Source organism: Ovis aries, chromosome 12, assembly GCF_016772045.2.
Source record: "Ovis aries strain OAR_USU_Benz2616 breed Rambouillet chromosome 12, ARS-UI_Ramb_v3.0, whole genome shotgun sequence".
Taxonomy (NCBI): Eukaryota; Metazoa; Chordata; class Mammalia; order Artiodactyla; family Bovidae; genus Ovis; species Ovis aries.
In genome coordinates, this window is record NC_056065.1 from 11,366,398 (window position 1) to 11,379,697 (window position 13,300).

Consider the following 13,300-nt stretch of genomic DNA (forward strand, 5'->3'; position numbering starts at 1 on the left):
GTAAAATTAAAAGTTCTACTCTGATTTTTCTTTAGACATGCTTTTTCAATACACCTACAATATCATATATACCTAAGTATTAAAGTATATGTAAGTATGTTTTTGTTGTTGTTCAGTTGCTAAGTTGTATCTGACTCTTTGCAGTCCTATTGACTGTAGCCTGCCAGGCTCCTCTGTCCATGGAATTTCCGAGGAAAGAAGACTGGAATATATAAGTATACTCAAGTATATATACAATACTTAAAGCTCTGCTTAAAACAAGTGAAAATATAATTTTTGATCGTATCCAACTTTATAGTTTTGTGCTGGGTAAATATTTTCAGTATGGCAAAACCCTAAATTGCCTCAGGAGTTCTCACCATGCACATCGCTGCAGCTACTGTGCTTGCGTTGAGTACACTACCCAAAACTCTTTGGTTCATAGAACCACTGACATCAATTGCCAGTAAGAAACGCTTTCCAGTTGGCTCAACTGTCTAAAGAGAAAACAAAACAATCATTAAAAGCAATCACAGATACCGTAAATAAATTTCTAACATATCATATTTAATTTTCACTCAAAAGACTATGATAAAAGGCTTGACTTTTGATTTACCGACTGACAAATATTTAGAAATGCTTAGCTTTAACTAGAGGTAAAACAATGAAAATAAGATGGCCTATTTAGTAACTTACAGAAGTTACAGTCTTCCTTTTTTTTTTTTTTAAACTTTTCCTCATGAAGTAAACTGGGAATTTCTAGCAAGGAATTTTTTTTGTAGTAAAATATAAACAACATAACATTTACTTTCTAATCATTTTTAAGGGTATAATTCAGTAGCATCAAAAACATTCACAATGTTATATACATACATATATATATGTATGTATATAACCACCATTACTATTTCCAGAACTTTTTCATCATCCCAACAGAAACTCTACCCACTGACAACAACTCCTCATTCTTATCCACCTCTAGCCCTAGGAATGGAGAAGGAAATGGCAACCCACTCCAGTACTCTTGTCTGGCAAATCCCATGGACGGAGGAGCCTGGTGGGCTGCAGTCCATGGGATCACTAGGAGTTGGACACGACTGAACAACTTCACTTTCACTTTTCACTTTTCTGCATTGGAGAAGGAAATGGCAACGCACTCGTGTTCTTCCCTGGAGAATCCCAGGGACGGGGGAGCCTGGTGGGTTGCCATCTATGGGGTTGCACAGAGTCGGACATGCCTGAAGCGACTTAGCAGCAGCAGCCCTAGGAAGCTTCTGTTTTACTTTCTACATCCATGAATTTGTGTATTCTGGAAACCTCATGAGTGGAACCATAGGATACTTATTCTTTCCTGTCTGGCTTTTTTTCACCTAGCATAATGTTTTCAAGGTTCATCCCTGCTTTTTAGCATCTTTCAAGTTCTACTACTTTGTAAGGCTGAATACTCCATTATATGCATATATCATATTTCATTTGTCCATTCATCTCCTGACAACAACTCAGGTTGTTCCCACCTTTTGGCTGCTGTGAATAATGCTTCTATCAACATCTGGGTATAAGTACCTGTATGAGTTCCGGTTTTCAATTCTTTTGGGTATATACATAGGAGGTGGTATTTTTGGATGGCCAGAGCCATCCAACTAGGTGTGAAGTGGCATCTCACTGTGGTTTTGATTTGCATTTGCCTGATGACTAATGTTGAGCATCTTTGCATGTGCTTAACTGGCCATTTGTTTACCTTCCTTGGAGAAATGTCTGTTCAAGTACTCCGCCCATGTCTTGAATTGGGTTGTTTGTATTTTTACTGTTGAGTTGTAGGAGTTTTATATATATATATATATATATATACACACACACACACACACACATATATATATATATATATATATATATATACACACATATGCTGCTACTGCTGCTGCCAAGTCGCTTCAGTTGTGTCCGACTCTGTGTGACCCCATAGACGGCAGCCCACTAGGCTCCTCTGTCCCTGGGATTCTCCAGGCCAAGAATACTGGAGTGGGTTGCCATTTCCTTCTCTAATGCATGAAAGTGAAAAGTGAAAGTCAAGTCGCTCAGTTGTGCCTGACTCTTAGTGACCCCATGGAGTGCAGTCTACCAGGCTCCTCCGTCCATGAGATTTTCCAGGCAAGAGTACTGGAGTGGGGTGCCATTGCCTTCTCTGATATATACACACACATATATGTATATAAATATATATATATATATTCTGGATATATATATATTCTGGATGTTAAACCCCTGTAAAATAGATGATCTGCAAATATTTTCTCCTTCTCTGCAGATATCTTTTCACTCTTCTGACAGTGTCCTTTGATGCACAAAAGATTTGAGTTTTGATGAAGTCAAATTTATCTACTTTTCTTTTTCTTTTGTTGTCTGTTCTTTTGATATCACATCCAAGAATCTACTGCCAAACAGTAGAGCTTTTATAATATGGGTCATGAGCTTTTAAAAGGGTCATGAGGTTTTATAATAGGTCTTCTTCTAATAGCTGTATAGTTTTAAGTCTTATCTACAGGTCACTTTGAGTTAATTTTTGTATGTGGTATAAAGTAACAGTCTAGCTTCTCTCTTTGACATGTGGATATCCAGTCTCCTCAGCACCATTTGTTAAAGACTTTATCTTCTTTCCATTGAATTGTCTTGACACTCTAGTCAAAAGTCAATTGACCATACATGTGCGAGTTTAATTCTTGGCTCCCTGCTCTATTCTGTTGGTGTACATGTTGTATTTATGCCAACGCTACATTGTTTTGATTACTGTAGCTTTGTAGTAACTCTTGAAATCCTAAATTTGGAAGTGTGGGTCTTTTGACTTTTTTTTTTTTTTCAACATTAGGTTTCCCGATTTGGGGTCCTTTGAGAGTCCATATAAATTTTAGGTTGGGGATTTCTGTTTCTGCTAAACATGCCACAGGGATCACAATGAATCTGTAGATTGTTTTGGGTACACTGGCATCTTAACGTTATGAAGTCTTCCAAACTAGGAACACAGGATGTCTTCTCATTTATTTATTTCTTCTTAAATGTCTTTCAGTAGTGTTTTGCAGTTTTCAGTAAGTCAGTCTTACACCCCATAGTTAAATTTACTCCAAAGTTTCTCATTATTTCTGATGCTGTTGTAAATGGAATGTTTTCTTAATTTTGTTTTTGGACTTTTCACTGCTAGTGTATAGAAATACTACTGATTTTTTCCTGCTGAATTTATATCCTGGAACTCTGCTGAATCCATTTGCTAGATCTAATATTATTTTGTGGAATTAAAAAAAAAATCTTTTTGGTCATGCCACGTGGCATGTGTGATCTTAGTTCTACAACCAGGGACAGAAACTGTGCCCCGTGCAGTGGAAGGGTGGAGTCTTAACTACTGGACTCCAGGGAAATCCTATTTTGTGAATTCTTTATGGTTTTCTCCATGTAAGATCAAATCATCTGAGAACATGATAGTCTTTCTCCCTTTCCAGCCTGGACTGAGATGTTCCTGGTGGTTCAGTGGTTAAGACTGCACTTCTACTGCAGGGGGCATGAGTTCCGTCCCTGGTCGAGGAACTAAGATCCTGCATGCTGCAGGAGTGGTTTTTTCAATAAAAAATTTTTAAGTGAAAATGAAAACAACCTGGATACATTTTAATACTTGTTTTCCTTTTGTAACTGCTAGAACTTCCAGTAAATGTAAATCAAAGTGGGAAAAGTGGGCATCCTGGTCTTGTTTCTGATCTTAAGGGAAAAGATGTCAATCTTTTACCCCTGAGTATGATGATGGCTGTAGGTTTTTTACACATGACCTTTATCACACTAAGGAAGCTCACTTCTATTCCTGGTTTACTAAGAGTTTTTTTTTTTTTTTTTTAATCAGAAAGGGTACAGGATTTTCTCAAATGCTCTTTCTACATCAATTGAGATATATGTGTTATCTTTTAACAATGATGTTATATTACATTGATTTTTCTTATATTGTATGATCCTTGTATGTTGAGGGTGACTCACTTGTATAATCTCTTTAATATGCTGCTGAATTTGGTTGCTCATACTTTGTTGAAGAGCAAGACTTTTTTAAAACCAAAAACTTTAACTTATGGCTCTGATATAGAATTTCCATTTGTAAAAAAAGATTATTCCCTATCAAGACAGAGGAGATCTATTACTGATTAACAGGGAAAACAGAAGATCAAGTCCCAGGACTCCACAGGAATGCAAATTTTTAGTAATTTAAAACATCAAAATTTAATGGTTGATGTCTGGTTGTTGTCCAAAGGTAGAGACAAATACTTTATTCATAAGCTTATGACTATAATCATAATTATATATTCATCTTCACATGAACAAATGAATACCTAATCAAAAATGGTTAAACTACTAATATCATCTTTAAAATGTGTTTCTAAATCTTAACTGGGTTTTTTGTTTTCAAACAAAAATCAAACCATTACCTTAAACGTTTTATAAAAAGCAGCATCCAAAGCTTGCAGAATTTCTTCATCAGGGCGCCACTTCAGTTTTCCTCTGAGCCCATGACCTGTCTTATAAGTTTCTAACGCAATTAAAACATGAAATGGATGTATACGAGCCTAGAACATGACAGAGACAGAAAGCAAATGTCAAATTCAAGTGAAAAACTGTAATCATGTCTCTTAGATTTTTGTTATTGTAGCTAATAAATCTATTTCATAAAGAGAAAAATGAGGACATATTAGAGTTAGATTTCAGAGTCAATGCCATGTGGTATGATAAAAGTCTCAAAATACCTAAAAAATTCGCTGATTCCATCTCCAAAATTTAAAAGCCAGTTTTTTCAATTAGTAGTAGTTAACAAAGGTAACACTTACCTTTTTTAACAGTTTTTCATTACACAGCTTTTCACATACTAAAGACACTTCTGAGTTTCCGGGTTCAAGCACTGAATTAGCTGTCATCTTTCCCAGATTCCTTAGTAATGCTGTGAGAGGCATTTCTTGTAACAAAGCCTTCCACACCTATTGCAGTAAAACAGGTAGAAATAAAAGGAATTAAGGGGAAATGAATACATGTAACATAGACATATCAATTAATAGTAGTCTTTAAGGCTTTCTTTTGGGGGTTTGGACCACTTTCTAAATAAAAATTTGTGTGGGTTGGTCAAAGACTCATGGAACAAAGTAACCTGCTCTTTATTAGAGTAATAAAGTTAAAGTACATTATATTTTGTGAAGGAACTGTATATAAGAATTTTATTTATGTAATTAGCGAGGTAAACTAACCAATACATTTTCTGGAGTGGAACTAATACTTAAAAATTGCCAACTACATCTGGGCATTGTGCCCAGGTGTTTTAAATAAATGTTAATTTTAAGATATATTTTAAGTATTTTTTAGGGAATTCCCTGGTGGTCCAGTGATTAGCGCTTGGCGCTTTCCCTGCCGGGGGCCTGGGTTCAATTCCTGGTCCCCTGGTCAAGGAACTAAGATCCTACAAACCATGCAGTATGGAAAAAAAAATTTAAGTATTAATATATTTTAAAAGCATTAGCAAAATTTATCCTTTTACCACACAGCCTAAGTTCCTCATGTTTCCTCATGTGCTAGAACATATTATCACTTTCTTACCTCTCTCGACTTTAAGTGGTTTGTTAGGAGGTGCTCCCTAACCAGCCTGTGCTCTTCTATCAGATGAATGACTTCCAGTTCATCTTTTGTGCGCTTCACTTTCTCTACAGCCTCGAGATACTTTAATAATTTTTCAGCCTCCACAGAAAGCGCTTTTTCTTTATACATTTCATGGACCTCTTTCCAGCCCTTTGTAATATATTTGGTGACAATAGCAAGTCCTTCAACAAAATAAAGAATTAAAAAGGCATGTAGGATTAGCAGGTAAAAAACTGGACATGTTACTGAGAACACCTTATGTGAATGGCACATCTAGATACACAGGAGTTTAAACCAGGATGCTACTTCTCATAATAAGACACACACTTACGCAAATGGAGCCAACTAATTTTTGCCTCTCCCATGAGACTCTGGAGGTAAAACTCTAACCTAATATGTTTTGAAGTCTAATGACTCCAAAGTCATTTTATTACAGAGCTTTATTTTTGGAAGCAGTAGCATCAGAACCTTTAGTACACACTGACTATCTCAGGTCCACAATCTCAATTCACAAAAGTATAGATCTACCTCAGTTAATCTCATATTCACCTGCCCCTTTACCTGCTAAAGAAAGATGCATTTGTAAATTACAGAGATAAGTGGACAAGTAGGTAGGTAACTTGTAATTTTTAATAGCTGAGAAAGTATTACAGGCCTAAATAATGTGTCCATTTCTATAATTCCTTTTAATAGTTGAAAAAGCTTTGCACTGGGGGAGTGAGGAAATCTGGGTTCTAGCCTACATGTATGTGTGACCAGAGGCCTTAGTTTCCACTTCTGTAAAACAGTGGGGGGACATAATTATCAAATTTCAAGGTCTATGGGGGGAAGGTAGGTAAAATAAATGACAGAGGTCATTGATATAATAGTGGTCATGACTGTGGTGAATTAAACAGAATATGCCTGACAGATATTTTAATAAAATATTTGGAAAAAAAATTGGCTTGGTACTGCTAAAGGAATGTATTTTCAATATAAGGTGCAACATGGATTTTTATGTAACACTGGCAAATAATTGATTTTTCCCCCTAAAATATAGTTCAGGCCAAGTAAAATACACCTCTAAGGCAGACTGAGCTGATGTGTTCTTTCTGAACTCTAAATAATTTGAGTAAAAGTTAATACTGACATGCAGGAACTTGTAAAGTATTGTGACTCTGCTGTCTTACACATCTTAATGTGAAATCTGGAATTCCCTGACAGTCCAGTCGTTGGGACTATGTGCTTTTACTGCAGGGGTTATGGATTCAATTCCTCATGGGGGATCCAAGATCCCACAAGCTACACAGTACCCAAATAAATAAATAAATAAATATAACAAGGATGTAGTTTCTAATAAAAAAATCAAAATATACATGTGTTTGTGTATATAAATATAGTAATTTATTGCCTAAATTTCATTTGAAAAAGTTCATTTGTAGTTTTAGAAAAAAGTGGTAAAACAGAAACTACTGAGGAGATTCCATGTATGAAGACATCACCATACAAGATGTGTAGGAAGAAGGAGAAGCAACCAACACTGCCCTTTACTTGTGTCAGAAACTGTGTGTGTAAGTATTCCGATACACACTATCACTGATAGTCACACTAATTTCAAGGGCTATTCCCTTTCTACCTTTTTTTAATAGATTAAGATACAGAAAATCAGACAGGTTCAGTTACTTGGTATACGGACACACAGTAATTAAGTAGAACTGAAATCTGAACTCATCTGAGGGGCCGTCATTTCAAGTTTCACCTCTGCTGTGAAAAAATAATGTCAACTTTGGACATGTTCATGAATTAGTCAATCGATGTCTTGAGACTGAAAGACTATTTCTAGAAGATATTACACAATTGTCTTACAGCAGATAAAAATTTGCCATTTACTGGATATCTGTACCTCACCTGTCGCCATGAAGATCTCACACTTACCTTCACTGGAAGGTTTAAGATGTGACAATCTTAACAGATCTTTGTGAGACCAGCCGTTTCTTTGTTTGTATTTTGTAACTGCCAGGGCGAGGGCCATGCCACCCTTTTCATTATACCAGTCTGCTACAGCCTTCCGGAGGGCACGACCCCACATGCCACACTTCATGCTTTCCTTCAGATCTTTCTTAAACTGGATAAAAGTAAAGAGGTGTGTAGGGATGCGACAAACTTCAGGAACAGCTTTGAAGGCGGCTTGTTTGGTGCTTATGTCGGAACACTGGGAGCAAATGGCCAGGGCAAAGAGTGTGGGTTCCTGCTTTGCGGTTCTGCCTTCTTGACTGAAGGACTTTATTTCCTGTATCACTTCACATCCTCTGCCATCTTCAATCAATCTGATTAAAGCTTCGGCATTCTCAAGGCCTAGCTTCTGTTCTTTGATATAGTAAGTCCCACCTTCAGAACCAAAACACAAGAACCGGTGTAGCCGATTCATATCAGTGACTTGCCACACATATCCGCCTTCGGAATTAGCTATCTGCTTCTCATTCAGTGGCTGCATTTGGTTTACAGATTCCTCCATTTTTCTGTCTTTAGGAAGCCTATTGGAAAGCAAAATGTTATTACAAGAAAAAAATAGAATTCTGTATCATTGAAACTACCATTTAACAGAAAAACTTGTAATCACCTTTAAAAATCCAGATACATTAACAGAATTATCTTGGAATTTTCTGAAAAATACAAAGGCCCAAAGTGAAACTGAAAGTCACTCAGTTGTGTCCGACTCTTTGAGACCCCATGGGCTATACAGTCCATGGAATTCTCCAGGCCGGAATACTGGAGTGGGTAGCCTATCCCTTCTCCAGGGGATCTTCCCGACTGAGGAACTGAAGTGGGGTCTCCTGCATTGCAGGTGGATTCTTTACCAACTGAGCTATGAGGGAAGCCCCACTATCACTATTTTCCCCAGAAAAAAAAAATTTATTATAGGTAGATAGAAATGATAAATTATAAAAAGGAAAACCATTTATTAATCTAGGCTTATTGAAATCTGCCATGAAATATTTTAATTTAAAAATATTGTATAAATAAGTTATGGTATGATGATCAGAAGTGACAGTCAAGAAGTCACATTTCTGACGCAGTTTGCTGCTCCAGAGCCTGAGCAGGCAGCTCGGGTGGAGTCCAGAGGAGCAACCAGGAGAGGAAAAGGGGCGGGGCGGAGCAGTAACGTCTCTGGCGCAGTGACCGCAGACAAGCTCTGCTTGTACCCAGCATCTGCCCCTCCCTCCCCTTTTCTAACTAGTATCCTCTTTCCGGTAGTAACATCCTTCAGGGGACATTCCTCAGCCCCAAGGGATGAATCCTGATTGCTCTAAGCCAGTGGTTCTCACAGTCTATGAGCATCAGAATTACTTGAAGTGCTAGTTTAAACATAAAATGATGGGTCCCACTCGCCCCGTCCCCCTCAAGTTTCTTTCACAATTCAGAATGTCTGGCTGAGGCCTGAGTTTTGGTACCAGTTACGAGTCTCCAGGTGATGCTCTCACTCCTCTTGCCATGTGACTGGTACAGGTATTGAGCAAGTATCACAGCTCCTGCCAGTGAGACATGATAAATCTGCCAATACTTTGGAGGTCTCCTTCCCTCTTAAAAAGGGGCCTGGACTCTTAAAAAGGCATGTTCTCTAAAAGAAACAAAAGAGCTATATATAGAAAACTATAAAACACTGATGCAAGAAATCAAAGATAACACAAATAGATGGAGAAATATACCATGTTAACGAATCGGAAGAATCAATACAGTGAAAATGAGTATACTACCCAAAGCAATCTATAGATTCAATGCGATTCTTATCAAGCTACCAATGGTATTTTTCAGAGAACTAGAACAAATAATTTCACTATTTGTATGGAAACACAGAAAAACCTCAAATAGCCAAAGCAATCTTGAGAAAGAAGAATGTAACTGGAGGAATTAACATGCCTGACTTCAGACTATACTACAAAGCTACAGTCATCAAGACAGTATGGTACTGGCACAAAGACAGAAATAGATCAATGGAACAGAATAGAAAGCCCAGAGATTAATCCACACAGCTATGGACACCTTATCTTTGACAAAGGAGGCAAGAATATACAATGGAGAAAAGACAATCTCTTTAACAAGTGGTGCTGGGAAAAACCAGTCAACCACCTGTAAAAGAAACTACAAAATGTTCTAACACCAAACACAAAAATTAACTCAAAATGGATTAAAGATCTAAATGTAAGACCAGAAACTATAAAACTCCTAGAGGAAAACACAGACAAAACACTCTCTGACATAAATCACAGCAAGGTCCTCTATGACCCACCTCCCAGAGTAATGGAAATAAAAGCAAAAATAAACAAATGAGACCTAATTAAACTTAAAAGCTTTTGCACAACAAAGGAAACTAGTAAGCAAGGAAACTATAAGGCAGCCTTCAGAATGGGAGAAAATACCAAATGAAGCATCTGACAAAAAATTAATCTCTAAAATATATAAGCAGCTCAATACCAGGAAAATAAACAGCCCAATCAAAAAATGGGCCAAAGAACTACACAGACATTTCTCCAAAGACATACAGATGGCTAACAAACACAGGAAAAGATGCTCAATATCACTCATTATCAGAGAAATGCAAATCAAGACCACAAGGTACCATCTCACGCCAGTCAGAATGGTTGCTATCAAAAAGTCTACAAACAATAAATGCTGGAGAGGGTATGGAGAAAAGCAAACCTTCTTACACTGCTGGAGGGAATGCAAACTAGTACAGCCACTATGGAGAACAGTGTGGAGATTCCTTTAAAAACTGGAAACAGAACTGCCATACAACCCAGCAATCCCACTGCTGGGCATATACACCGAGGAAACCAGAATTCAAAGAGGTGTGTACCCTAGTGTTCATCACAGCACTGTTGACAATAGCCAGGACATGGAAGCAACCTAGATGTCCATCAGCAGACAAATGGATAAGAAAGCTGTGGTACACACACACAATGGAATATTACTCAGCTATTAAAAAGAACGCATTTGAGTCAGTTCTAATGAGGTGGATGAAACTGGAGCCTATTATACAAAATGAAGTAAGTCAGAAAAAAAACACCAACACGATATATTAACGCATATATGTGGAATTTAGAAAGACAGCAATGATGACCCTATGTGCAAGACAGCAAAAGAGACACAGATGTAAAGAACAGCCCTTTGGACTCTGTGGGAGAAGGCAAGGGTGGGATGATTTGAGAGAACAGCATTGAAACATGTATATTACCATATGTAAAACAGATGACCAGTCCAAGCTTGATGCGTGAAACAGGGCGCTCAAAGCTGGTGCACTGGGACAACCCAGAGGGATGGGATGGGGAGGGAGGTGGGACACATGTACTCCTGTGACTGATTCATGTCAATGTTTGGCAAAACCCACAATATTGTAAAGTAAATACGAGTAAATCCAATTAAAAAATTAATTTTAAAAAGGCATGTTCTTTCTGCCTTGAGATACTCATTTGCAGCACATGATGCCTGACGTGGTGTCAGCTATCTTGAGTCATGGGGGAGCCAGTTTAAGATGACATACAAAGGATGGCAGAGCTAGAAAAGATTAAAAAAAAAAAAGAAGAAAGAAAGGAGTCCAGGCTATTGATACTACCAAGTTACCTGGACCTTAGAAATGTGCTAATATATCATAGTGTATTAGTGTCAGCTGCTCAGTCGTGTCTGACTCTTTGCAACCCCATGGACTGTAGCCTGCCACGCTCCTCTATTCATGGGATTTTCCAGGCAAGAATACTGGAGTGGGTGGCCATTTCCTTCTCCAGGGGATCTTCCCAACCCAGGAATCGAACCTAGGTCTCCTGCATTGTAGGCAGATTCTTTACTCTCTGAGCCTAATGTATCTGTATTGTTTAAATCGTTTATAGGTTTTCTCTTACCTGTAGCTGAGAGCATTCTGATTAACATCCTGTATCAACAGTGCTCATTTATAGTTTGTGTCACCTGTAACTACCCACATTTTCCTCCTCCCATTATCTCTAAAGCTACTAGAACTGACTGTCTGGCAGCAATATCACTTTCTCTCCTCCTAGCAGAGTAACTACAATCATCCACTGCTCTACACTGCTGTTCTCTCTACAAGTGTTTGCTCTCAGGTTTCCCGCCTGCACTGCTACAGTGCACTGGGCTTCTCCCCATGGCCAACACAATGACACAGCCAACAGAAAGTCCTCAACCAGCATTTATTACATACTATGTGGAAGGCATGAAGGAGACTCTGTTCCATTAAAAGTAAGATTTTCAAAACTTTTCCTGCCCTCAGGGAAATCAGTCTGTATGATGTGGTAGAGATCTATTTATGCCTCAATTTAAATTTATATACAATTATGCACAACTTTATATACAATTGATAAAGCACTTGTAATCAAGTGCTTTAATAGAAAAGTGAATAAGCAGAGGAGGATAAACTAATGCTGTCTCAATAATCCAGGAAGGCTGAAAAACTGGCATATAAAGTTTGGGGAATGCATTCCAGGAAGGGGTATCTGTAATTTTGCTCTGTGTCTTTCAAGTTTAGAAAAGGAAGTAAGAATACTCCAAAGAAATGTTGGTAAGTGCAGATGACACCACCCTTATGGCAGAAAGTGAAGAGGAACTAAAAAGCCTCTTGAAGAAAGTGAAAGAGGAGAGTGAAAAAGCTGGCTTAAAGCTCAACATTCAGAAAACGAAGATCATGGCATCTGGTCCCATCACTTCATGGCAAATAGATGGAGAAACAATAGAAACAGTGGCAGACTTTATCTTTTGGGGCTGCAAAATCACTGCAGATGGTGACTGCAGCCATGAAATTAAAAGACGCTTACTCCTTGGAAGAAAAGTTATGACCAACTAGCTAGCATATTCAAAAGCAGAGACATTACTTTGCCAACAAAGGTCCGTCTAGTCAAGGCTATGGTTTTTCCTGTGGTCATGTATGGATGTGAGAGTTGGACTGTGAAGAAACCTGAGCGCCGAAGAATTGATGCTTTTGAACTGTGGTGTTGGAGAAGACTCTTGAGAGTCCCTTGGACTGCAAGGAGATCCAACCAGTCCATTCTGAAGGAGATCAGCCCTGGGATTTCTTTGGAGGGAATGATGCTGAAGCTGAAACTCCAGTACTTTGGCCACCTCATGCGAAGAGTTGACTCACTGGAAAAGACTCTGATGCTGGGAGGGATTGCGGGCAGGAGGAGAAGGGGACGACAGAGGATGAGATGGCTGGATGGCATCACTGACTCGATGGACATGAATGAGTTTGAGTGAACTCCGGGAGATGGTGATGGACAGGGAGGCCTGGCGTGCTGCGATTCATGGGGGTCGCAAAGAGGCGGACACGACTGAGCAAATGAACTGAACTGAACTGAAGGCAGTAAAATAAAGAAGCAAAAGAAAAAATTCTTTGAAGATGATAAAAGCTTGAGCATGTTCATATACTGTAGGGAAGGCTAAAGATAGAATCCTGGTGAATATCAACAATTAAAAGCTAAGGAGAAAAGGGTCCTTTAAAGGAGAAACAGGAGAGGCCCACAGACTTTAAATCAAGAAAAAGTGGTTATCATAGATCATAACAGAATTTCACGGAGTGAATGGCTGGTAATGTCAAACACTTGGTAATCAAGTAAATAAGGCTGAAATTGGTAACAGGAATGCTGAAGAGAGGCAATCACAGTCAGGGGCTGCGAGAAACAGCTTGATTCCAATG

The 13,300-nt window shown here is 38.3% G+C and overlaps 1 protein-coding gene across 3 annotated transcripts in view; it reads right to left on the reverse strand.

Annotated features, from left to right (window-relative positions):
• RO60 (Ro60, Y RNA binding protein) overlaps positions 1–13,300 on the reverse strand; it is a 30,896-nt gene that overhangs the window by 9,383 nt on the left and 8,213 nt on the right. For 2 of the 3 annotated variants that reach the window (XM_015099149.4, XM_012187003.5), the window contains exons 2-6: positions 7,540–8,138; positions 5,587–5,807; positions 4,830–4,976; positions 4,434–4,571; positions 360–476 (exon numbers count right to left, since the gene is read on the reverse strand). In XM_015099149.4, the coding sequence (XP_014954635.1) occupies positions 360–476; positions 4,434–4,571; positions 4,830–4,976; positions 5,587–5,807; positions 7,540–8,119 (1,203 nt within the window). In that variant the 5' untranslated portion in view covers positions 8,120–8,138. Of the gene's footprint in view, positions 1–359; positions 477–4,433; positions 4,572–4,829; positions 4,977–5,586; positions 5,808–7,539; positions 8,139–8,224; positions 8,242–13,300 lie in introns of those variants that run through there. The other variant, XM_060396018.1, reaches the window with a different exon arrangement.